Consider the following 26,370-nt stretch of genomic DNA (forward strand, 5'->3'; position numbering starts at 1 on the left):
GAATTTGTTTCTCTGGCGTGAGGAAAGCCATCTGGGAAGTTGTGTTCAAGCTTGCTCCCAGGAATATAATTTGTTGACAGGGTGCAAGATGTGATTTCTTTTAGTTTATGGTGTACCCCAGACAAGTTAGCGCCTACTGTACAAATGCCAGATGATTCAAAAGTATGTTCTAGCTTTCTGACTAAATTAGACAATTGTCCAGGTATGGGTATATCTGAATATTTCTTTGCCTGCAAAATGCAATGATTGGAGCTAGGCACTTTGTGAATACCCTGGGCGCAGTAGATAAGCCAAAGGGCAGTGCAGAGAACTGATAGTGCATGTAGCCTGCTTTGAAACATAGGTATCTTCTGCAAGATTCCCTTATTGGGATGTGCAGGTAGTTTTCCTTTAAATCCAGTGTTGCCAACCAGGAATCCTTGCCTAACATAAGAAACAAATGGTGAAAAGTTAGCATCTTGAATTTTGGGATAACCAAAAAGGTGTTTAGGATAGAAAGGTCCAGGACAGGATGCCATGAGTTGTCTTTTCTGGGTACCAGGAACAGTATTGAGTAGAAACCTTGTCCCCCTTCCTCTTCTGGGACAGTTTGAATAGCCCTTATACTTATGGGAGACAGTACTTGCTTTTGAGCCTCTGCCCACTGATTTGGGAGTAGATCTGGCCAACCATTTGGGGTTGGTAACGTGTGGAAGTGGAATCTGAATCCTTGGGAAACTATATTTAATACCTATTTGTCCTGGGTAATGAGTTCCCAGTTTTTTGCCTGCAGAGCAATCTTTCCCCCTAAACGAGCAGGCAGTTGAGAAGGGCTTGGAAGTTTTAAAGTTAAGTCATTGAGACAGTTTACCAAAGGGGGGAGTCTTACTACTCCCTGATTTGGAAGTGGGAGCCCCCCCACTGCTTAGTCCTGTGGGTACCTTGGGACTGAAGCCTGGTGGTTCTGCTGCTTCTGGGTTTGGACTGAGAAGGCCTGGAAGAGGCAGGAAAGGACCAATTCTTAGAGGGCCAATGCCTACTAAATCCTGGAGGCTGTACATGTAGGAAATCTAACAGTTTACACAGATTTAGCTTTTTCTTTCATCTTTTTTAAGTACTTCTGCTTTGTTGCCAAACAGGCGGTCCTGATTTAAGGGAGCATCCAGCAATTTAGCTTTAACACGATCTAGCAAAGATTGCTCCTTAAGCCAAGCATGCCTTCTAAGTAAAGATCCAGTGACAGCAGCCCTGCAAGATGCCTTGAGTGAATCAAAACCACACTGCAAAGTATGTTTTCCAACTTGTTCAGCAGAATGCATTAAATCTTGTAAATCCTTACTTTCAGCACAGTCAGGAATCATCATTTTCTGTTAAAGCAAACCAATAATATGCTATTGATACTTTATAACATATGAAACTGGCAGTTTAAGGCCCTAATGGCCAAGGTTGCAGAAGTGTATACCTTCTTACCCCATCTATCCAGCGCCCTGGAATCTCTATCAGAGGGAGTAGGATTTTTGGCAGTAGTAGCCTTAATGTCCTTGGGTCCCTGTGAAATGGTGTCAGGATCCGCAGCAGTAATTTTAAAAAGGAACTTGAGAGAGTCAGGAACCCTGTAATATCCGTCAGGTTTTCTGGGAGCAGGAGGTAAGGAGTCAGGGGCCAAGCTAGATTCCGAAAAGGCATCACCAAAAATGTCCAGTACAGGGGGGATAGCTAAAGGCCTGTGCTGGGGCAGGAGTAAGAAATCCCGAAGCCTCTTTTTAGAATCAGAGTAATCCTGGCTTTCCCAACGAAAATGCTCTTTAAGAGTATGCAAGGTTTCACCAAAAGAGAAATCCTTTGGAGGGGAAGCAGAGGGAACAGAGTCCTCTGCATCAGAATCCTCATAGGTAGATAAGGGTAAATCCTGGTCATCGGAGGAAACAGAAATTTCAGAATCCTGATCAGAAGTATCATAAGTAAATTCAGACCTAGGTCTTAGAGGGGGAAGGTTGGCTTCTCCCTGATTAAAGTAATAAGGTCTTCAGTCATCCTTATTTGTTTTTTAGGCATAGAGGCCTGACCATGCAGTCTGGGCGTCAGTTTTCTAGGCATGGATCGAGTTTTAGGCCTTGAAGGAGATGGCGTCGGTTTAATATGCAAGTCAGTAGGCCTGAATACACCTTCAGAAGCCTGCACAGCGGCTCCGGACCCATCCAAGGTAGAGACATCGGCAGGTTCCACAGTTGAAGCATCTCGCGGCATACCAGACACCTAACAGGTCTCAGTACAGGCCTGAGAATCTGAAGTAGTGGGTATCAGGGGCTGCAAAAGCGCTTCACTGAGTACCGGCAAATTGGCGACTAGCTTAGGAAAAGCATAGTCGGCAGCTCTGGACCTAGGTGGCCTGTCTCTGTCTTTATCTTTGTGTTTTTTCGGAATGTCAGTAGTCGGGTGGCTTACTGAAGCCATATCTGGAAAATTGAACAGAGTACCAAATTATTTAGAAGCGTAAACATACCGACGTATAGTTTGTTGTTTAAATAAGGCACAAAACTGACAGCGAGGTACGTAGTGGTCAGGGCCTAGGCAAGGAATACAGTACGAATTAAAATCTTTATTGGGTATTTGCTTTCCACAAGAAATAAAATTACTGACTTTTACTGACATCAGTTTAGAACAAGAAAAAATTTCCCCAACAGGGTACTTAGCAATAGTTGAAGACTTCGGTTCTGAAACTCGAAAACAAAGATTTCAGGAGTCGGCCGACCGGCACTTGTGAACTGCTGCTGCTTCGGGCACCGCACGGCAAGAAAAACTGATATAATGGCATCGGCTGCATGCTTTATACCCCTGACTACCTGACGTCATGGAAGATGAGACAGCAATCGACGCAGGAATCAGGCCGACTGAGGGCTACTGCAAGCAGATAACCCAAATGTGATGACTGCAACAGTGAAACACAAAGATCATCATACATTGATTCTGGTATTCGGGCCGACTGAGGGCTATTTTAAGAATCACTACTTGAGATGGCTGAAAAAACAGAATTGCTCTTATTGAAACATTTACTATCACAACAAATGTAAAATTTGCAAAATTAAGCAATCACTGATAAGGACAAGATTATCTTTGTTTTCTTCTTACATAAATTTCAACAAAGGAAAATCACAAGAACGATCAACAGTGGTCAACATGTCTAAATCAGACTAAGCAATTCCAGATGCCAGCGCCTTCATTTAAAACTGCTAAGCAAACTGGCTCTCTGTTCTGGCAATTTTTGTATGATTACTACAAAAAATAAAATTACCCTACCTGGCTGCCTGCACTGCACTCAGCTGAACACCTTGGTTGTCACTGGAAGCATTCTGGAATTAAACGAGCTATATTAATGCATCTCAACAATCCACTACATAAGTATCAGAGATGAAAATAAAATAGTATACAAACCTGCACAATTGCTTCCAGAGATGCATTTTGCTGTGGAAGGAAAGGGAAAGAGTAAATAAACATTCTTAGTAGTATTTGAAACAAAATTGCCCACCTGATCATGAAGGGATTCACATCTAGATCAAGGGAGGTCATCGTCCCCCTGTACTCATCACTCATTAGACCTATGATTGAGTACAATGCCCCATTCGGAATGTATCTGACCCGACACCTGCAGCAGCTGGAAAGGCCCCAAAAGTTCCTCACCAAAAGGATAAAGGGTCTCAAAAATATGTCTTATGCTGCCCGACTGCTGCCCGACTGAAAGAACTCCAGCTCTATTCAGTCTCATACCGCTTGCTCAGAGGTGACCTGTGCCTGACATATAAGGCCATGTCAAACCCTGATTTGATGAATATGCTTCACCTCAAAAAATCTAGATCCCTCAGAACCACAAGGGCGGGAGACTTAAACCTTGACACGGTTATTAATAGAACATGCTGGAGGGACAGATTCATAACCCAGGGGCTCCCTATGCTGTGGAACAAAATCCCGGTACATGTGAGGCAGAGCACCTCACTGGCCTTGTTCAAGAGGAATCTTGACCAATGGATGGGGGATCGCAGATATACCCCAGGGATTACTTCAGTGTCACTGCTTGACAGAGGCACAGCAAAATAATAGGCATAGTTTTATTCAAACTAAAGGGGTGGCGAAAGCCAAATAACTATGGGCTAGGCTTATAAATGCCCTTGGGCAGATAGGTTCATAGGTTATGTACAAAAAAAATCCTTACCATTCTATAATCTGCATCAATATCAGAGTCTTCACATGTCTCTTCCTGTGGCACATTTCTTCTTTTCAGCAGATGTTCATCTCTTTTATTCTTAAAAAAAAAAAAAAAAAAAAAAAAAAAAAAGGCAAAGTCAGGTACACAGTACACATTACACACTTTTAATGGAAATTTACACAAGTTAAAACCAAAATGAAGCCAACATCAGTCAAAATGAATTGAACCTAGCATATAATGTAGTCTTTAAATCTACACAAAAGCTATCAAAAGTACCCAGACTTTCAAGAGTGCAAGGTAAAGCATCTGTGTGGTGCTCATTAAGGCCATACACAACTGTACATTCTGTCTGTTCTGGTTTAACAACTAATCAGAACAGTAGAGGTCCTTCTCATCACTGCTCTAATGCTCCAAACAAATGGGTTTTCGCCACCGACATCGGATGGGGTACTTTTTATAAGCCATACGTCCAACCTATGACATCCGCACATGATCATAGGGGTAACACACGCAAACGTACAAGTAGAAATCCTCAAACTATCTCCAAGCCAGCAGACTGAAGATATCAGGGGAGAAAGTATTCAGCTAGGTGGTGGAAAAACAGAAGAGAAGGGGCTAGAGTGGTCCAACAGACTAACAGACAGATATCAGGGGAGAAAGCATTCAGCTAGGTGGTGGAAAAACAGAAGAGAAGGGGCTAGAGTGGTCCAACAGACTAACAGACAGGGCAACAGAGTCGAGGAAAGAAACAAACAGTTGATCTGATTTCCAAAAGTGGACTAGACTAGACTTGTCCAGGTAAAATATAATCTGTGTATATCCATAGAATGTAGAATTCTCTCTCACCCCTGTTCTGTGGGTTGGGAAAAAGTAGGCAGGTCAATAGCCTCAATGAGCGACATCTCACTAACCACTTTAGGCACAAAAAAGAAAAGGAAACTCAGTGACACAATATCCTTATGGAAAACAACGATGGGGGAAGTAGTCATGAGCACCTAGAGCTCTCAGACTAGTCTACCACAAATGACAGCTACCAACAAATAAGCTTTTACAGGTGCAGAATTTGAGAGGGGAGGAAGCGCGAGCTTTCCAACACACAGTTGAAATCCCAAGGGGGGGCACAGGTTTACTTGGACGGATTAAGTGCAGGACACATTTTACAAAGTGTCTGACCTCAAACCTAGACACAACAGGAGGATTAAGGGGAAGACAGGCTGAGCTGGCTAGAAGGCAGGCTGCAACAGATGATGATGCCAAACTACCATTCATGAGCTCATACAAAGATAACACAAAATAAATCTCGCATTTTATTGGGTCTGGACCCAATGATCTCTTTCATTTGGCTATGAAGAACTTTGAAGTAGTGGGTCTCCTAGCCTCCCGGAGAAACCGAAAAGTACAGTTGTGTACACTTACCATAAATGTAGATGTTAGAGTGTATTCACTGTTGCAGTCATTACATTTGGGTCATCCTACTAGGGGTAGCCCTCAGTCGTCCTGGATACTAGAGGCTTAGTATTTCTGCGTCGGCTGCTGTCGCTCCAGGACTGACGTCATGTCGTCAGTGGTATAAAATCAGGCAGCCGACGCCACTACAGTTTTTTTTGCCCAGTCAGGAGCCCCCAAATAGGGAGCTAGGTTATGGTGGAAGACGACCACCAGTAGAAAGTAAATACCAAAAATTCCCTGTAAGGAGAGAGGAAGAGAGACAGACAAGGGGGATGAAGGGGGGAAACCAGGACTGCAACAGTGAATACACTCGAACATCTACATTTATGGTAAGTGTACACAACCGTACTATGTTCTTCATGTTTCACTGTTGTAGTCATCATACTTGGGTTGATTCCCAAAGCTGCAGAAAAGGGTGGAGGCAGTCAAGAAGACTGGGGGATGGCTAGGATGCCCTGCAACACTGCAGTGGCAAAGTCTGCCCTGGATATGGAGAAGATAGGCAGGTGGTAATGCTTGGTGAAGGTATGAACAGATGTCCATGTTGCAGCCTCGAGGATGTCCCTGGTGGGGATCCCTCTGAGAAAAGCTGCAGAAATGGAGGTTGCCCTGGTGGAATGTGTCCTGACTCCCTTTGGGGTGGTTTCCCATGCTGTTTGTAGCAGAAATGGATGCAGTGCGCTATCCATTTGGAGATTGTTTGTTTGGAAATGGCCTTAACCTCTGCCGATGCTGCAAAGCTGACTAGCAATTTATCAGTTTTTCTAAAAGGTTTAGTCCTGTCCAGATAGAATCCGAGCTGTCTGTGCACATCTAGAGAGTGCAGATTCCTTTCCCCCTTGTTTTGTGGGTTAGGGAAAAAGGAGGGCAAATGAATGGATTGGTTTAGAGCCACACTGGACACCACTTTAGGCATGAAGGATGGGTTAGTCCTGAGGGAGACCCTGTCACCATGGAACATGATGAAGGGCTCTACAGCCATGAGTGCCTGTAGCTCTGATACTCTTCTAGCTGAAATGATGTCCAGAAGCAAGGCTGTCTCCCAAGAGAGAAATTTTAACTCTGCTGAAGCTGCAGGTGCAAATGGGGGTAGGGTGAGCTTTTCCAACACAAAGTTAAGGTCCCAAGCTGGGGTAGGAGCTCTTCTGGGTAGCCTTAAGTTGTTAGCCCCTCTTACCTGTTTCATGAGAGGGTGCGACAAGAGAGGTGGCTCTGTGCTGTAATGAGCAGAGATGGCAGAGGCATTAATTTTAATAGAAGGATAGACCCCTGTGTAGTAGGTCTGCTAGGTAAGCCAGGATGAGAGGTAGGGAGGGCTGTGCAGTTCTGGCTCCCTTAGCCTGGATCCAGGTGCAAAACCTTTTCCACTTGTCAGCATAGGGTTTTCTAGTGCTGCAGCGTCTGGCCTCATGTATAGCATCTAGGACTTGTTTGCTTAGGCTGGCAGCTTGAGGAGAGGTCAGGGAATTTATCAGGCTGCCAAGTTCAGGGTCTGCAATTGGGGATGCATTAATTCTCCATTGCTCTGGGTCAGGATTGTTGGGATCTGAGGTAGGTGTCATGGTGACAGGCTGCACAGCAGTGGGTACCAGTGCTAGCGTGGCCAGTCTGGGACAATCGGGATCACCCTTGGTTTTTCCTCACTTATTTTGAGCAGTACCCTTGAAATGAGTGGTAGAGGGAGAAATGCATAGATTGAGAAGTTTACCCACTGGAAGGATACAGCATCCACTTTCCAGGCCTTGCTGTGAGGTTCCCTGGTGCAGAATTTGCTGAGCTGATGATTGGAGTGGGAGGTAAAGAGGTCCACCTTTGGGGTGCCTCATTTCTGGGTTACAAGGGTGAAGGTTCTGTGGTCTAGTTGCCACTCGTGTGGATCTAGCAGGTTTCTGCTTAAGTTGTCTGCCAGAGAGTTTATGGAGACGGTCAGGAATTGTGCTATAAGGTGTAGTCGCATGGCTGAGGCCATGTGCCAAATGGTCATGGAGAGCCTGCGAGAGGATGAGTCCCTCTCTGCTTGTTGATATACCACATCACTGTGGTGGTGTTTTTATAAGTAGTGGCCCTGGGGACAGTAGGGGTCTGAAAGCTGTCAGGGCATGCTGAACAGCTAGCATCTCTTTTTGGCTGATGTGCAGATATATTTGATTTGGGCTCCAATGACCCTGAATGCACCTGCCATCCAGGTGTGAACCCGAGGTATAGTCCGATGCGTCTGTGGTGAGGGTCTGGGCAGTGTGGGGTTGTGAGAAAGGAAGTCCCTTGTAGTGGTAGCATGCTGCTGCTGGCCACCAAAGAAAATCTTTCCTTAGACACGGTATCATTGGTATGATAGTTTCCAGGTCTTGAGTGTGTTGACACCAAGGGCTTCTTAGATACCTTTGTAGTTTCCTCATATGCAGTCCGGCATATGGAATGAGTAGAATGCAGGAGGCCATGAACCCTAAAGCTTGCAGGATTTTCCTTGCGGATAACTGGGTTCTGGTGGCTAGTTGAGAGAAGTAGCCTGTCAGGTAGGCTTGTTTTTCTGGAGTAAGGAATGTCATCTGGGATGCTGTGTCCAGGCTTGCTCCCAAGAATACAATTTTGTGTGTGGGGACTAGTTTTGGTTTCTTTTCGTTGATAGTACAACCCCAGGGTGGTCAGTAGGTCCTTTACAAAGGTCAGGTGCTGCAACAGCTTTTCCTGACTGCCTGAATCAGGCAATCGTATAAGTAGGGGGTAAATATGAATATTTCTTTTTTCTGCAAAAAGCAATGGCTGGAGCCAGGCATTTTGTGAAAACTCTGGGAGCAGTGGATAAGCCAAAGGGAAGCGCAGAGAAAGTACAGTTTTGTACCTACCATAAATGTAGATGCTCAAGTGTTCACACTGCTGCAGTCATCACACTTGGGTTATCCTGCCGTCAGGCGGTCCCGCAGTCGGCCAGAGTTCCAAAGTCTCGGTCCGGCGTAGGTTGCTGTCACTTCTTCCCTGACGTCAGTGCGCCAGAGGTATACAAGAGGCATCCGACGCCATTTTCTTCAGTTTTTCTTGCCCCAGATGTCAGGTGCCCCCTAGTAGGAGGGCAATACACATGTCCAATGAAACATGTACAGAAAAATACAAACGATACCTTCAGTTACAAGCAAATACACCACAAAGGTTGTATGAGATAGGAAGGTATAGAAAGGTTCAGCTAGTTCAGAGGGGATGGAGGGAGGGTAACCTGGACTGCAGCAGTGTAAACACTCGAACATCTACATTTATGGTAGGTACAAAACTGTACTATGTTCATCGTGTTACACTGCTGCAGTCATCACCCTTGGGTTGAATCCCAAAGCTAAGGATGGGTGGTGGAGTTAAACAGGGTTTGGAGAAGCCAGTAGGCCCTGCAGAACTGCAGTGGCAAAGCCAGCTCTAGTCTTAGAATATAGAGGCAAGTGATAGTGCTTGGTGAAGGTGTGCAGTGAGCTCCAAGTTGCAGCTTCCAAAATATCCTTGGTTGGTACCAGCCTGAGAAAGACTGTTGATGTAGCTGTAGCCCGGGTGGAGTGGGACCTAATGCTAGTAGGTACCGGTTTCCCATGATGTGTGTAACAAACGTATACAATGTGCTATCCATTTTGAAATGGTCTGTTTTGAGATAGCTTTTCCTTGTGATCCTGAAGCATAGGATACAAAGAGCTGGTCAGATTTTCTGAAAGCCTTAGTTTTATCCAAGTAGTAATGTAATTGCCCGTGAATGTCCAAAGAGTGCAGGAGTCTTTCTCCTTTGTTCTGGGGGTTTGAGAAAAAGGTGGGTAAATGAATGGTTTGGTTTAGGGCCACACTGGATACCACCTTTGGCATAAAGGAAGGGTTTGTCAGTAATGCGACTCTGTCTTGATGAAAAATGAGGAAAGGCTCCACTGCCATTAGGGCTTGTAGCTCTGAGACTCTTCTAACTGAAGTTATTGCTAGTAGCAGGGCAGTTTTCCATGAAAGAAACTTTAAATCAGTTGAAGTAGCTGGTTCAAAGGGCAGTAGTGTAACTTTTTCCAGAACAAAGTTGAGATCCCAAGTTGGTGTTGGTGCTCTCCTGGGTGGTCTTATGTTCTTAGCCCCTCTAAGGTACTGTCTTAGGAGTGGATGTGAAAATAAAGGAGGATCTGTGTTATAGTGAGCTGAAATCACGGAGGCGTGGATCTTAATAGATGAAAAGGAAAGTCCTTTGTGCAGCATCTCAGTTAAATATTGTAGAATCTGAGGCATGTTTGGAGCAAGTGGGTTTTGGCCTTTAGCCTGGTTCCAGGTGAAAAATCTTTTCCGTTTGTCTGAATAGGTTTTCCTGGTGCTGGGCCTCCTGGCCTCCAGAATGACATCCATAACAGCTTTAGGAAGAGGTGTTGGCTGGTTGTTTAGGTAATTTGCCATGCAGCCATATTTAAGGTCTTGAGCTGGCTGTGTAGAATCTGATTGTTTTGCTGAGCGAGCAGGTGAGGAATTTGGGGTAAAATCCATGGTGGGCCATGTTCCTTAGTATTGGATATCAGTGTTAGCATGGCCAGTCTGGAGCAATGAGTATCATTTGTGGTCTCTCTAATCTGACTTTCAGCAGCACCTTTGCTAGAAGAGGCAGTGGAGGAAAAGCATACATTATTAATGTTTTTCCAACTGAATGAGAGGGCGTCCCACTTTCCAAGCTAGTGGGTGGAATGTCCTTGTGCAAAATTTTCGAAGTTGGTAGTTTTGGAGGTTGGCAAACAGATCTATGTCTGGGCGACCCCATTTTTGAGTTATCATTGCAAATACTTGTGGATCCAGTTTCCACTCGTGGGGATCCATGATGTTTCTGCCTAGGTCATCTGCCAATGTGTTTTTCTTTCCTGGCAGGAATTGTGCCTGTAGTTGAACTTGGTAAGTCAGTGCTGTGTTCCACAAGGTCATTGCTTGCCTGCATAGGGGGTAGGAGTGTGTGCCCCCTTGTTTATGTACCACATTACTGTGGTGTTGTCCGTCTTTATTAGGAGTTGTCCTGGATGTAAGAGGTCCTTGAAAGCTGTTAGGGCATTCTGTACAGCTAACATTTATTTTTGACTGATATGCAGATGCCTTTGATCTGTAGCCCATTTGCCCTGAATGCACTGCCCTGCCATGTGTGCTCCCCAGGCATAGTCCGACGCATCTGTTGTGATAGTTTGCCTGGCTGTGGATAAGGTGAAAGGCTGACCCTTGTTGAGGTGACATGCCTGTGCCCACCATAGAAACTCATGTTGAAGGCAGGGAATGAGTGGTATCATTGTTTCCAAGCTGTGGCTGTGCTGAGTCCATACGCTTTTCAGGTACCATTGTAATTTCCTCATATGCAGTTTTGCAAATGGTATTAGGAGTATGCAAGATGCCATGAATCCCAAGGCCTGCAGAATTTTTCTTGCAGGGATTTGGGTCTTTGTTGCCATCATTTTGAAGTATTGAGTCAGCTGTTGTCGCTTGTCTGGCGTGAGGTAAGCCATCTGGGCCGCTGTATTCAAGCTGGCACCCAGGAATGTTATGTTCTGTGAGGGCACTAGTTTTGATTTCTTTTTGTTTACTGTGTACCCTAGGCAACTTAAAAGGTATTTGACAAACGCCAGATGCTTTAAAAGAATGTCCTTGCTTTCTGCTTGAATAAGGCAGTCATCCAGGTATGGGTATATTTGAATTCCTCTTTGTCTGCAGTATGCAGTTACTGGTGCCAGGCATTTTGTGAAGACCCTGGGCGCAGTAGACAAGCCAAAGGGCAGTGCAGAGAATTGATAAGTTGAACCTGCAATGAAACGGAGGCATCTTCTGCAATTTTGTCTGATAGGGACATGCAGGTATGCCTCCTTGAGATCCAGTGTTACTAGCCAAGCCTTCTTGCCCAGCATGGGAAGAAGCTGCTGTAGTGTGAGCATCTTGAATTTGGGTACTTGGAGATAGGTGTTTAGAATTGAAAGGTCCAGAATGGGTCTCCAGGCTTTGTCCTTTCTGGGGACTAGAAAGAGTAGAGTAAAATCCTTGTCCTTGCTCCTGTGTAGGTACCTGTTGAATGGCTCTCATATTCATGAGAGCTGTCATTTGTTTTTGTGCCTCCGCCCATTGATTTGGTGGCAGGTATGGATTCCTTTTATCCTTGGCAAGGTGTGAAAGTGGAATTTGTAACCTTGTGAAACAATGTTTAAGACCCATTTGTCTTTTGTGATGATGTGCCAGTTGTCTGCAGAGAGAGCTAATTTTCCTCCCAAGGGAAAGTACAGTTTTGTACCTACCATAAATGTAGACGTTCGAGTGCTAATAGAGCTGCAGTAATCACAGATGGGTTTTCAGCTGTCAGGCGGTCCCTCGGTCGGCCGAATTCCAAAGTCTTGGTCCGGCGTCGGTTGTCGTCGCTTACTCTTCTGACGTCAGGAAGGCCAGAGTATACAAGACACAGCCGACGCCATGTTCTTCAGTCTTTCTTGCCCCAGATGTCAGGTGCCCCCAAAAGGAAGGCAATACATAAGTAAAGCTTATCCACATATGCAAGCAATGCAATGTAATGCAAAATCAGTGTAAGCAAGCAAATAAAACATAACAGGATAACCCAGTCAGGAGGTATGAAGAGGTTGTTAGGCCCCATGCCCTAACCAAGAGGGGAAGGAGGGAGAGAAACCTGTACTGCAGCTGTATTAGCACTCGAACATCTACATTTATGGTAGGTACAAAACTGTACTATGTTCATCGTGCATACAGCTGCAGTAATCACAGATGGGTAGAATCCCAAAGCTATGCATAGGGTGGTAGGTACTATAAGGAACTGGGTTGAGCCAGAATGCCCTGCAAAACAGCAGTGGCGAAGCCTGCTCTTGTTCTGGAGTATAAGGGCAGGTGGTAGTGTTTTGTGAAGGTATGTACAGAACTCCAAGTGGCTGCCTCCAAAATATCCTTAGTAGGCACACCTCTGAGGAAGGCTGTAGAGGTGGCTGTGGCCCTGGTGGAGTGAGATCCGATACCAGTAGGGACAGATTTCCCATGATAGGAGTAACAAAATCATATGGAGTGGCCAATCCACTTGGAAATGGTCTGTTTGGTAACGGGTTTCCCTTGAGCCCCTACGGCATAGGACACAAAAAGTTGCTCTGATTTCCTGAAGGACTTTGTTCTGTCCAAATAGTAACGTAGCTGCCTATGGATGTCTAAAGAGTGAAGCAGCCTTTCCCCTTTGTTTTGAGGGTTAGGATAAAAGGTAGGTAAGGTGTATGGCTTGGTTTAAGGCTACCCTGGATACCACTTTTGGCATAAAAGATGGATTAGTACGCAGGGAAACCCTATCCTGATGGAAGATGAGGAAGGGCTGCACCGCCATGAGGGCCTGTAGTTCAGAAACCCTACGAGCTGAAGTGATGGCCAGAAGGAAAGCTGTTTTCCAGGACAAATATTGCAGATCTGTTGAGGCAGCAGGTTCAAAGGGAGGCAATGTTAATTTTTCTAGTATGTAATTAAGGTCCCAGGCTGGTATTGGTTGCTTCCTTGGAGGTCTTATATTCTTAGCCCCTCTGAGGAACTGCCGTAAGAGAGGTGAGAGAATAAAGGAGGATCCGTGTTGAATTCTGCAGAAATGGCTGAGGCGTGTATTTTAATGGAAGAAAATGAAAGTCCACTGTTCAGCAGTTCAGCTAGGTACTGTAAAACCTGAGGCAAGTTCAATTTTCTAGGGTCCTGTCCTCTTTTCTCATTCCAGCAGCAAAACCGCTTCCATTTTGCGGAGTAAGCTTTTCTTGTAGATGGTCTTCTGGCCTCCAAAATGACATCCTGCACCTCCTTGGAGAGTAGAGTCTGATGTGGTGTTAAGGAATTTTCCACGCAGTGAGGTTGAGTGTTTTCAGCTGACTGTGAAGGGTTTTGTAGCTGCTCTGCGTCAGCAGAAGAGGTATTAGAGGCAGGGACCAGAGAGGAGTATGTGTTAGGCTCCTCAGGAGTGGATACCAGTGTTGCCTTGGCCAGTCTGGAGCAATCAGTATCATCCTCGGTTTGTCTGTTCTTGCTTTCAAAAGCACCTTGGGCAGAAGAGGCAGAGGTGGGAATGCATAAACTGTCCATGTTGCCCAACTGAATGAAAGGGCGTCCACTTTCCAGGCCTTTGGATGGAAGGTCCTTGAACAAAACTTTTTCAATTGATGGTTCCTGTGGGAGGCAAAAAGATCTATGTCTGGCCTCCCCCACGCTTGGATTATCTCCGTAAACACCTGTGGATGCAGCTTCCATTCGTGTGGATCTGTCATATTCCTGCTCAGAGTGTCTGCCAGTGTGTTTTCCAGTCCTGGCAAGTACTGTGCTTGAAGTTCGATTTGTCTTTCCAGAGCCAAGTTCCAAAGAGTCATGGCTAGTCTGCACAAGCGGTATGAGTGTGTTCCTCCTTGTTTGTTTATGTACCACATTACTGTGGTGTTGTCTGTTCTTATCAGTAATTGTCCTGGATGCAGGAAGTCCTTGAAAGCTGTAATTGCATTTATTACTGCTAGCATTTCTTTTTGATTGATGTGAAGGTGCTTTTCCTTTTGGGACCATCTGCCCTGAATGCACCTGTCCTTCATGTGCGCCCCCCAGGCGTAATCTGAGGCGTCTGTGGTTATGACTTGTTTTGCTTGAGGCTTGCAGAACGGAAGACCTGTGTTTACTTGACATGCTTGGGCCCACCACAGAAACTCCTTTTGCAGACATGGAATTATTGGTATAATTGCTTCCAAGCTGTGACTGTGTTGAGACCATAGATTTTTTAGGTACCATTGAAGTTTCCTCATATGCAGCTTTGCACATGGGATTAGAAGAATGCAAGATGCCATGAATCCCAGAGCCTGCAGGATTTTCCTTGCAGTAAGCCTGGTACTTTTTGCTAGTGTTTTGTAGTACTGAGTTAATTGCCCTTGTTTTTCTGACGTAAGGTATGCCATCAGGGTGTTTGTGTCCAAGCTGGCACCCAGGAAGGTTATTTTCGGAGATGGTGTTAGCCTTGATTTCTCCTTGTTGATGGTGTATCCCAGAGAAAGCAGTAACCGTGTCACATATGCCAGATGTTCCAGTAGTATTTGTTTGCTGTCCGCTTGGATCAGGCAGTCGTCCAGATAAGGGTAAATTTGTATCCCTTGAAGTCTGCAATAGGCAATCACTGATGCCAGGCACTTTGTGAATCTCTGGGCGCAGTAGATAAGCCAAAGGGCAATGCAGAGAATTGATAGTGGATTGAACCTGCAAGAAATCTGAGGTATCTTCTGCAGCTTTGTCTGATTGGGACATGCAGGTATGCCTCCTTGAGGTCCAATGTTACCAGCCAAAACTCCTTGCCCAGCATGGGAAGAAGTTGCTGTAATGTGAGCATCTTGAATTTTGATGCAGTAGAAATGTGTTTAGGATGGATAAGTCCAGAATGGGTCTCCAGTCGGTTCCTTTTCTTGGTACCAGGAAGAGTCTTGAATAAAAACCTTGACCTTGTTGGTGCGTAGGTACGTTTTGTATAGCTCTCATGTTTAGGAGCTTTGAAATTTGCAGTTATGCCTCTACCCTTTGATTTTGTGGTAGGTTTGGCATGCCTCTCATTTTTGGAAGAGTGTGAAATTGAAATTTGTAGCCTCTGTTTATAATGTCCAGAATCCATTTGTCTGTTGTGACAATATGCCAATTGTTTGCAAATAATGCTAGTTTCCCTCCCAAAGGTGCTGCCAGCTGAGACTTGCTTGGCATGGAAATGAGGGAGTCATTGGGTTTGCTTCCTGTATTGTTGTGCACTGTCTTCACCACCTCTTGGTGCTGGAGATTGCCATTGTCTGCCTCTATATGATCCTTGTGACTGCCCTCTGCCCCTTGTGCGTCTGTATCTACCTCTTTGGGGCTTGTCAGTGGCTGGAAAAGACCAGTTTTTTGAAGGCCAATTCCTGCTAAATCGTGGTGGCTGGACCTGTAAGAAAGCTTTGACAGTTTGCATAGATTTGGCTTTTTCTTCCATTTTTCGTAGTATATCCTCAGCATTAGTACCAAAAAGTACATCCTTTTGTAAAGGAGCATCAAGAAGTTTAGCTTTCACATGATCAGGCAAATTTTGTTCCCTAAGCCAGGTATTTCTGTGAATGACTGATCCTGTAGCAGCCGCTCTACTGCAGGCCTCTAGGGCATCATAACCACATTGTAAGGTGTGTTTACCCACTTGTTCCGCACTATGCATCATATCCTGTAACTCTTTTAAATCTGGTTGTTCAGGTTGAGACATTTTGTTTTTTAATTGTGATAACAGGAACTGTTGATATTTAATCATATGAAACTGGCAGTTTAAGGCCCTCATGGCTAGGTTGGCCGTGGTATATACCTTCTTACCCCACCTTTCTAGAGATCTAGATTCCCTTTCTGCAGGAAGTGGATTCTTGGCAGTGGAGGCCTTTAATCCCTTAGGGCCTTGTGAAATGGTTTCAGGGTCAGCATTATGGCCTTTGTAAAGAAATTGGTGAGAAAGTACAGTTTTGTACCTACCATAAATGTAGATGTCCGAACAGGAATGCATCTGCAGTCCTTACAAATGGGTTGTCCTGTCGTCAGGCAGCCCTTCGGTCGGCCGGATTCCAAAGTCTGGGTCTGGCCTCGGCTGGTGTCGCACTTCACCCGACGTCATAGCTGCAGTTCTTCGGGTATAAAGGCATCAGCCGGCGCCATTTTCCTCAGTGTTTCTTGCCCCAGATGCCAGTTGCCCTCTTGGATAGCTAAATTTTGGATAAATGCCAATGTTTCCAAATAGTAGAAGGCAAACACAAAAAATAAGCATGTATGTACATATATACAAACAAATACACCATAAGAGATCCCCCCCAGCTAGCTATTAGATGGGCAAATACCCTAGGAGTACCACAGAGGGGAAGGAGGGTGGGTAATCCTGACTGCAGATGCATTCCTGTTCGGACATCTACATTTATGGTAGGTACAAAACTGTACTATGTCCTTCAAGGATGTATCTGCAGTCCTTACAAATGGGTAGAATACCATAGCCAAACTAGGGGAGGAGGAAGAAGAAATTATGGTGTAGTTAGGATCCCTTGCAAAACAGCAGTGGCAAACCCTGCTCTGGATCTAGAGTATAAAGGTAAGTTATAATGCTTGGCAAATGTATGCACGGAGGTCCAAGTAGCAGCTTCTATAATGTCCTTGGTAGCCACTCCTCGTAAGAAAGCTGTGGTAGTGGCTGTAGCCCTTGTAGAATGAGGCCTTATGTTCTGTGGAGTTTGCTTTCCATGGTAGGAGTAACAGAATCTGATGCAATTTCTTATCCACTTGGAGATTGTCTGTTTTGAAATTGCTTTTCCTTCCCTTCCTGTTGCATATGCTACAAGAAGCTGGTCAGTTTTTCTATTGCCCTTGGTTCTGTCCAGGTAGTAGCGCAACTGTCTATGTACATCCAAAGTATGTACATCCAAAGTATGCAGCAGTCTTTCCCCCCTGTTCTGTGGATTGGGGAAGAAGGTAGGTAGGTGGATAGCCTGGTTTAAAGACACTCTGGATACCACCTTAGGCATAAATGTAGGATTTGTTCTCATGGACACTATCTTGATGGAAGATTAGGAAGGGTTGTACTGCCATTAAAGCCTGTAGCTCAGAAACCCTTCTTGCTGAGGTAATTGCCAGCAGAAAAGCAGTTTTCCAGGATAGGTGTTGAAGATCTGCTGTTGCTGCTAGTTCGAAAGGGGGGAGTGTCAATTTTTCTAGCACAAAGTTCAAGTCCCATGCTGGTAATGGTGGTTTCCTAGGAGGTTTTACATTTTTAATTCCTCTCAGAAACTGCCTGAGTAGAGGATGCGAGAAGACAGGAGGATCGAAGCTGTATTCTGCAGAAATAGTTGATGCATGTATCTTGATGGATGAATAGGACAGGCCTGTATGGAAAAGCTCTGCCAAATACTCCAGGATGTTGGCAATGTCTACCTTTGACACATCTTTTCCCCTTTCAGTACTCCAAATGAGAAACCTTTTCCATTTTCCTGCATAGTTCCTTCTTGTTGAGGGTCTGCGGGCCTCAAGGATAATGTCTTTAACCCTTTGGGATAAATCTGGGTTAGTTACTCTTATGTAATGTTCCAGGCAGTCAGCTGCAGAGTTTTCAGGTTTGGATGCAGGGTGTTTGAGTTAACAGCAAAGGGATCAGGGGTAGTGTCCACATTTTCTCCCGAGACATGCTCCTCAGTAATGGGTACCAAAGTTGTCTTGGCCAGTCTGGCGCTATCAGAATGATCCTTGGATGTTCCTCTTTGATTTGCAATAGCACCTTGTGCATCAAAGGAAGAGGTGGGAATGCATATGCTGTCAGGCCTTTCCAACTGAAGGATAGAGTCCACCTTCCAAGCAAGTGGGTGGTACGTCCTTGTGCAGAATTTGAGCTGGTGATTGAGTGGGGATGCGAATAGGTCTATTTGTGGCAGTCCCCATTTCCTTGTGATGACCTTGAAGATGTCCGGGTGTAGCATCCATTCGTGAGCATCCAAGGTAGTTCTGCTTAATATGTCTGCTAGGATGTTTTCTTTTCCCGGTACAAAAATTGCTTGTAACTGAATGTTGTAGCTCAGAGCCATATTCCATAGGTCCAGTGCCATCCGGCATAGAGGGTATGAATGAGTGCCTCCCTGTTTGTTGATGTACCACATGACTGTGGTGTTGTCTGTCCTTATCATCAACTGCCCTTCTTGGAGGAATGGTCTGAAATTCTGGATTGCTAGTTTTACTGCCAGCATTTCCTTTTGATTTATGTGCAGGTGCAGCTGATCTGGAGTCCATAAGCCTTGTATGCACTTGTCCAGCATGTGGGCCCCCCAACCGACGTCTGAGGCGTCCATTGTGATGGTTTGGCTTGGTTGAATGCTGTGGAAGGGCAAACCTGGGTTTGAGTGGCATGCCTGAGCCCACCATAGGAACTCTTGTTTCAGGCATGGGATTAGTGGTATTTCGGTTTCTAGGCTGTGCCTGTGTTGAGACCATAAATTCTTCAGGTACCACTGTAGCTTTCTCATATGCAGTCTGGCATGAGGGACCAGGATTATGCGTGATGCCATGAAGCCCAAGGCCTGTAGTACTTTCCTTGCTGTTAGTTTGTTCTGCTTTGTTAATGCCAAGAAGTAGAGAGGAAGTTGTTCTTGTTTTTCTGCAGTTAGGAATGCCATCTGTTTTACTGTGTCCAATTCTGCACCTAAGAAGGTTATTCTTTGGGATGGTATCAGTCTTGGATTTGTTTATATTGACTGTATATCCCAGGGTTTGCAGTAAGCAAATGACTCTTTGCAAGTCTTCTGTTAGCTTGTTTTTGTTGTCCGCTTGTATCAGGCAGTCGTCCAGGTATGGATATATTTGGATTCCCTGAAGCCTGCAGTGAGCGATTACTGATGCCAGGCATTTCGTGAACACTCTGGGCGCAGAAGATAAGCCAAAGGGCAATGCTGAGAATTGATAATGCTCTGATCCTGCAAGAAATCTGAGGTATCTTCTGCAAATTGGTCGTATGGGGACGTGCAGGCATGCCTCCTTGAGATCTAGAGTCACCAGCCAATACTCCTTGCCCAGCATGGGAAGAAGTTGCTGTAGGGTCAGCATTTTGAATTTTGGAACAATGATGAATGTGTTTAAAGCGGACAGGTCGAGAATAGGCCTCCAATTTTTCTCTTTTCTTGGTACCAGGAATAGTCTGGAGTAAAATCCCTTTCCTTGTTTCATAGATGGTACCCTTTCCACAGCTCTCATCTTTGCTAATTGAGCTATTTGTTTTAGAGCTTCTGTCTTTTGATTTGGTGGTAGGTTTGGCATTCCTCTTTTTCCTGGTAAAGTATGGAAATGAAACCTGTAGCCTTGGTCTATAGTTTGCAAAATCCACTTGTCTCTTGTGATGTAGTGCCAGTTTTTTGAAAATAAGGCTAACTTTCCACCTAAGGGTGCTGCTATTTGTTCCCTGGTAGGCGGTGCCAGAGCCAAGTCACTGTGATTGTCCTGTTGCAGTGGTAGTAGCTGTGTCTGTGCCTCGCTGGTTGTTACCTTGCCACTGGCGTCCCCTGTAGGCACCTCCTCTGGATTGATTTCTGCCTCTTGAACGCCTATTCCTGCCTCTCTGAGTTTTAGAGGAGTCTGGAAATGACCAATTTTTGGAAGGCCAGTTCCTGCTAAACCTTGGAGGCTGAACCTGTAAGAAATCTTTCACTGTTTGTACAGATTTTGCCTTCTCTTCTATTTTCTTCAGTACCTGTTGATCAGGAGAACCAAATAAACTGACCTTATCCATAGGAGCATCTAATAGTTTTGCTTTAACATGATCCGGCAAGACCTGTTCTTTCAACCATGCATGCCTTCTTATAACTGTGCCAGTCATGGCTGATCTAAAGGAAGCCTCCAGTGCATCATAGCCACATTTTAAAGAATGGTTACTAACCTGCTGAATGTTCTGCACCATTTCTAGAACATATTTCTTATCTAAAGAATCATAAGAGGACAGTTTCTTAGTTAACTGATCAAGCATAAACTCCTGGTATTGGATCATATGAAACTGACAGTTCAATGCCCTAGCTGAGAGAGTAGCAGAGGTGTATACTTTTTTACCCCATCTCTCTAAGGACCTGGATTCCCTTTCAGAAGGGAGAGGGTTTTTAACTGAGGTCGAAGCTACTGCCTTAGGCCCCTGGGAGATAGTCTCGGGATCTGCAAAAGGAGCCTTGTATAAATGGTGATAGGTTTTACAGGGTCCCGGACACACATCGGGCTTAGCAGGGGCTGGAGGTAAAGTATCAGGAGCAGTGCAAGCATCATTAAATGCATCATCTACAACAGGAAGAACTGGGGGTATAGCTAAAGGCCTATGTTGTGGTAAATGCAAAAAGGTCCTAAGCCTTTTCCTTGAATCTGAGAAATCTTGTCCCTGCCATTGGAATTGCTCTCTCATGGCATGTAAGTTTTCCCCAAAGGAAAATTCCTCTGGTGGAGAGGCAGAAGGAATAGATTCCTCAGCATCGGAGTCTTCATAAGTAGAAAAAGGAGCCTCTGGATGGTCTGTATTGTCTGTATCATCAGAAGAATCATCTGAGGACACTGGCTCAGGGGGCTCTGCTCTAGGTCTCTTTTCTGGAGGAGGTTGAGAGGCCCTGTCTGGATGAGATTGGGATCCCCTTATTAAAGAGATGAGATCCTCTGCCAGAGTGAGCATTTGGGAACTGGAACTGGGCCTGTGAGAGGGGGGCTTAACAGGCACAGACTTAGAAGTTTTGGCTGCTTTAGCCCTGGCAAAGGCCTTTATGGACATGGCTGCAGGCGGCCTAGCAGCACCACGTGCAGGGGTTGAAACATCCAAAGGGATGGTGTCCGATAATTCTTGTGAAACCACAGTAGCAGGTTGAATTTCAGAGGCCGATTCAACCAGGTTAGAAGGGGCCTCGGTAGTAGTCATGGATTCGCTGAAGATAGAACTGTTTGCTCGGTTTTGGCGAAACCGAGACACTCATGTTTGCTTAACCGCGGTTTCGGAAACCGCGGACCGCGAGTGTCGGTCCTTTCTGGCGTTCTTAACAACTTGTGAAGTCGGAGGATCCGGCGGCATTATGTACGCAAAATCTGAGCGAAAAACTGTTCAGCAAACTCCGACCGACGCCTAAGCGCCCGTCGGTTGAAAGAAGCACAGGCTAAACAAGCTGCTACCGTGGTCTGGGCCTAAACAAGGTAAGCAGTAAGAGTGGAAATCTTTATGAGGTATTTGTTTCCCACAAGTTAAACAGTTATTCACTTTTTCTGACATCGGCTGAGGCAAGAAAGAGTCCCCAACGGGTACTTAGCTTTTAGAAGTCTTCAAGTAGTATTCAGTAGTAGTAATCTCTGGATCTGACCGACCGGCACTTGCGAACAGCTTCTGCTTGGGCCACGCGCAAGAAAGACTGGGGAAAATGGCGTCGGCTGATGCCTTTATACCCGAAGAACTGCAGCTATGACGTCGGGTGAAGTGCGACACCAGCCGAGGCCAGACCCAGACTTTGGAATCCGGCTGACCGAAGGGCTGCCTGACGACAGGACAACCCATTTGTAAGGACTGCAGATGCATCCTTGAAGGACATTTGGGTACTCTGTAATATCTATCAGGCTTTACTGGTGCAGGAGGCAGAGATTCAGGATTAAGACAAGCCTCCGAATAGACATCATCCAGTACCTCCAAAACATTACTGCAGCTGTATGCACGATGAACATCTGCCAAGAGAGATTTGCTTGGCAGTCTGAGGATTAAGTCATTGTGTTGGTCTTCTGTTAGTTTGGGGCCCGTCTTCCCCGCCTTTCTGGGTAGCGGCTCCCAATTGGCGAGGTTTGTAAGGGCCTTGTGACTGACCTCTGCCCCTTGGGCGTCTGTATTTGCCCCTCTCTGGTCTGTCAGATGCTGGAAAGGACCAGTTTTTTGTTGGCCAATTTCTGCTGAAGCGAGGGGGTTGAACCTGTAAAAAAATCCTTGACCGTCTGCATAGACTTTGCCTTATCCTCCATTTTCTTTAAAACCTCTTCTGCTTTACACCAAACAAAACATCCTGTTGTAAAGGTGCATCCAGTAACTTTGCTTTAACATGATCAGGTAGGGTCTTGTTCTTTTAACCAAGCATGCCTATGTATGACAGACCCAGTCACTGCTGCTCTACAGGAAGCTTCCAATGAATCAAATCCACATTGTAAAGCATGTTTGCCCACCTGTTCAGCTGTATGTAACAGATCCTGCATTTCCTTAAAATCAGGCTGCTCTGAATGTGTGCTCAGTTTTTGTTTTAATTGAGACATCAGGAATTCTTGATATTTCAGCATGTAGAACTGGCAGTTCAGGGCTCTCATAGCTAGAGTAGCTGAGGTGTATACCTTCTTTCCCCATCTATCTAGTGCTCTGGAATCCCTTTCAGAGGGTACAGGATTTTTAGCAATAGAGGCCTTAACCCCTTTGGGACCCTGGGAAATTGTTTCTAGGTCAGCAACAGGGCTTTTATATAGGAACTTGTGCGAGTCAGGGACTCTGTAGTATCTGTCTGGTTTGGCTGGAGCAGGAGGTAGAGAGTCTGGATTAAGACTAGATTCTACGTAAACATCATCCACAATGTCTAACACAAGAGGGATTGCAAGCGGCCTGTGCTGGGGAAGTAAAAGGAACTCTCGGAGCCTTTTCTTCGAATCAGAGTAATCCTAGCATTCCCAGTGAAAATGTTCCCTCGTGGTATGTAAAGTTTCCCCAAAGGAGTATCTTCTGGAGGAGATGCTGAGGGAATAGACTCAACATCAGAATCTTCATAAGGGGGAAAAAGAGTATTCCTGTTCCTCTGAGGAAATGGAAACCTGGTCAGAGGAAGCATAATCTTCCTCTTGTCTTGGCCTTTTATCAGGAGGATGGGAACCCCTGATTAGGGTAATTAAATCTTCAGCCATCTTAAGCATCTGTTTCTTAGGCATGGGGCCTTGCGCTGGGGACTGATGCACAGTCTTTTTTGTTTTTAATGGAGTTTTTAGCTTAGCATAAGATTTAATGGTGAGTGTAGTCTGTCTGAAGACACCTAATGCAACCGAAGGCGTTTCTACTGCACCGGAATCTCTTTCTGCTCTGGAGTCAGAAGGGTCTAATGAAGAAGGCTGCGGCGGCCTAGTGCTCTCCGCTTGTGAATCAGAAGCAGTCTGTGGTTCTAAATCAGCGGTCGTCAGGGGCTGCGTAGACGCCTCAGTGAAGACCGGAGAACCGGCGACATGCCCAGCAAAGGCCTCGGAGTCTGGTTTAGGCTGCCTGTCCTTATCCTTGCGTTTTTTTATGCATGCCAGTCGTCAGTTGCTCCGACGGCATGGTATAATTAAATTTCCTACCAAAGTAATGTCGGGCGAAATCAAACCGACGTTTGATAGCATAAAACTGACAAGCAGTGACGTCGTGGTCAGGGCCTAGGCAAGGAATACAGTAAGAATGAAAGTCCTTATGAGGTATTTGCTTCCCACAAGAAATGCAATTGTTAACTTTTTCTGACATCGGACTGAGGCAAGAAAAGGTTCCCCAACAGGGTACTTAGCTTTATTGAAGACTTTGGTCTGAAATTCGATTTGAAAATCTCAGGAGTCTGCTGACTGGCACTTGCGAACTGCTTCTGCTTCAGGCACCGCGCGGCAAGAAAGACTGGAGAAAATGGCATTGGATGCCTCTTATATACCCCTGGCGCACTGACGTCAGGGAAGAAGCGACAGCAACCGATGCCGGACCAAGACCTTGGAACTCTGGCCGACTTCGGGACCGCCTGATGGCAGGATAACCCAAGTGTGATGACTGCAGCAGTTTAACACGATGAACATCTGAAAGTTCATAGATCTTGCCCTGAAACGTAGATATTTCCTGCAAGATTTCCTGATTGGGATGTGTAGGTAGGCCTCTTTTAGGTCTAGGGTGGCTAACTAAGCATCATTGGAAAGCATAAGAAGCTGCTGTTCTAGGGTGAGCATTTTGAATTTTGGTTTCATCAGAAAGGGGTTTAGAATGGATACATAGAGGATCGGGCACCAGGTCTCCTTTTTTCCTGGCTAGCAAGAAGAGTCTGGAATAGAAACCTTGGCCTATCTGTTCTGCAGGAACATGCTGTATTGCCCTCATGGAGAGCAGGGAAAGGACTTGCTTTTTGTCCTCTGCCCACTGGTTGGGAGGAAGGTCTGGGAACCCTTTTGGGGTTGGCAGTGTGTGGAAATAAAATATGCATCACTGGGACACTATGTTGAGGACCCATCGGTCATTGGTAAAAGAGGCCCATTTGCTTGCATGGAAGAAGAGTTTTCCTCCTAGGGGCACAAGCAGGTGGGCAGAGGTTAAGGGGTGGAGGTTTAAAGTCATTGTGAGTTCTTAACATAAAGAGGTGGCTTTGCACTCCCTGTTTTTGAAGAGGAGGGACTCCATTGCTTAGATCTCGGCATTCCCTGGGGGTGCTGACTGGGGGGGGTATGCTTCCCCTGGGTCTGGATTCAGCTGGAGGGGGCAGGAAAGGACCAGTGCTTGGAGGGGCAATGCCTACTGAACCTCAGAGGCCTGACCTGTAAGACGTCTGTCTGCAAAGATTTAGCTTTTTCTTCCATCTTTTTTTTTTTTTAAGACCTCTTCTGCCTTGGTGCCAAATAAACTGTCTTTGTTCAATGGTGCGTCCAATAATTTGGATTGGACATGGTCTGTGGCAAGGTCTGTTTCTTAAGCCAAGCTTGCCTTCTAAGGACAGAACCAGTGACTGCTGCCCTGCAAAATGCTTCTAGGGTGTCAAAGCAACATTGCAAGGTGTGCTTAGTAACTTGACCTGCAGAATGCATTAGCTCTTGTAATTCTTTATTTTCTGCACAAGCAGGAAAGGAAGATATTTTTTGTTTGAGGAGCGCCATGGTATGCTGCTGCTATTTCAGCATGTGGAACGACAATTTAATGTTCTAATAGCAAGTGTAGCAGAGGTGCATACTTTTTTACCCCATCTGTCTAAAGCTCGGGAATCCCCGTCTGAGGCGGGGTGGGATTCTTAGCTGAGGTTGCTTTAATTCCTTTAGGTCCTTGAGAGATGACCTCTGGGTCAGCAGTAGGGTTTTTGAAAAGGAATTTGAGAGAGTCAGGGACTCTGCAGTACCTGTCAGGTTTCCTGGGAGCAGGAGGAAGGGTGTCAGGAGTCAAACTGGATTCCATAAAAACATCATCCACAACATCCAGGACAGGAAGAATGGCCTAAGGTCTGTGCTGTGGTAAATCTACAAATTCCCAGAGTCTCTTTTTTGACTGAGGATAGTCTTGACATTCCTATTGGAAATGGTCCCTTAAAGTAGGAAGGGTTCCCCGAAATGAAAAATCCTCGGGTGGAGAGGCAGAAGGAATGGATTCCTCTGCATCAGAATCCTCAGAAGCACACAGGAGTTGCATGTCTTCATATTCAGAAGCATCAGAGTCATCAGAATCCTGTTCAGATAAAACTACTGGGGAAAAGTCTCTCTTTTGGAAGAGGTAGCCTGTCTTCCCTAATAAGCATAATAAGGTCTTCTGCCCATTTTAAGCATTTGAGATTGAGGCATGGAAGCAGGTGCCTGAGCTTGGGTCGTTTTTTTGGGCATAGTTCGTACCCTGGGCCTTAGAAACTCAGTAGTTTTAAGAAGAACTGAAGAGGCGAAGGAAGTCGCCGTTCTGTGTAGAGTATCGGTAGTATGAAGTACTTCCTCGTAAGCCAGTGCCTGCACAGTGGCTCCGGACCCATCCAAGGTAGAGACATCCGCAGGATCCTTAGTTGAAGAAGAGTCTTGCGGCATACTGGACACCAAAAGGGTCTTGGGTAGCGGCCTGCGAATCCCACAGAAGCAGGCATCAGGGGCTGCGAAAGCACCTCACGGAGGACCGGAGATCTGACGACTAGCTTAGCGGAAGCGTCATCTGCAGTTTTGGACCTGTGCAGTCTTCTCTGTATTTATCCTTACTTTTTTTCGGAAGATCGGTAGTTGGAAGGCTTACCAAAGCCATATCGGAATTTGAGGACTGAGCAAAAATATCTAGCTACAACAACAATAAGGGCCCGATGACATATAATTCTGGCGTTGAACAAAGCACAAAAGCGATGGAGAGGAACGTTGTGGTCTCGGCCTAAACAGGTGACGCAGTAAGAATGCAAGTCTCGGTGTGGTATTTGCTTTAAACAGGCGAGACAACTGTTAACTTTCTGACATTGGTTAGAGCAAGAAAAAAGGATCCCCAACTGGGTACTTAACTTTAGAAGACTTCAACT

At 45.5% G+C, this 26,370-nt stretch overlaps 1 protein-coding gene across 1 annotated transcript in view; it reads right to left on the minus strand.

Moving 5' to 3' along the window:
- KPNA4 (karyopherin subunit alpha 4) overlaps nucleotides 1-26,370 on the minus strand; it is a 1,407,074-nt gene that overhangs the window by 1,198,245 nt on the left and 182,459 nt on the right. Inside the window, exons 3-5 of the mRNA XM_044069621.1 lie at nucleotides 4,187-4,276; nucleotides 3,412-3,441; nucleotides 3,277-3,329 (exon numbers count right to left, since the gene is read on the minus strand). Of these exons, the coding sequence (XP_043925556.1) occupies nucleotides 3,277-3,329; nucleotides 3,412-3,441; nucleotides 4,187-4,276 (173 nt within the window). The remainder of the gene's footprint in view (nucleotides 1-3,276; nucleotides 3,330-3,411; nucleotides 3,442-4,186; nucleotides 4,277-26,370) is intronic.

This window comes from Protopterus annectens, chromosome 4.part0 (genome assembly GCF_019279795.1).
Source record: "Protopterus annectens isolate FY-2018-M chromosome 4.part0, PAN1.0, whole genome shotgun sequence".
NCBI classification, from domain to species: domain Eukaryota; kingdom Metazoa; phylum Chordata; order Ceratodontiformes; family Protopteridae; genus Protopterus; species Protopterus annectens.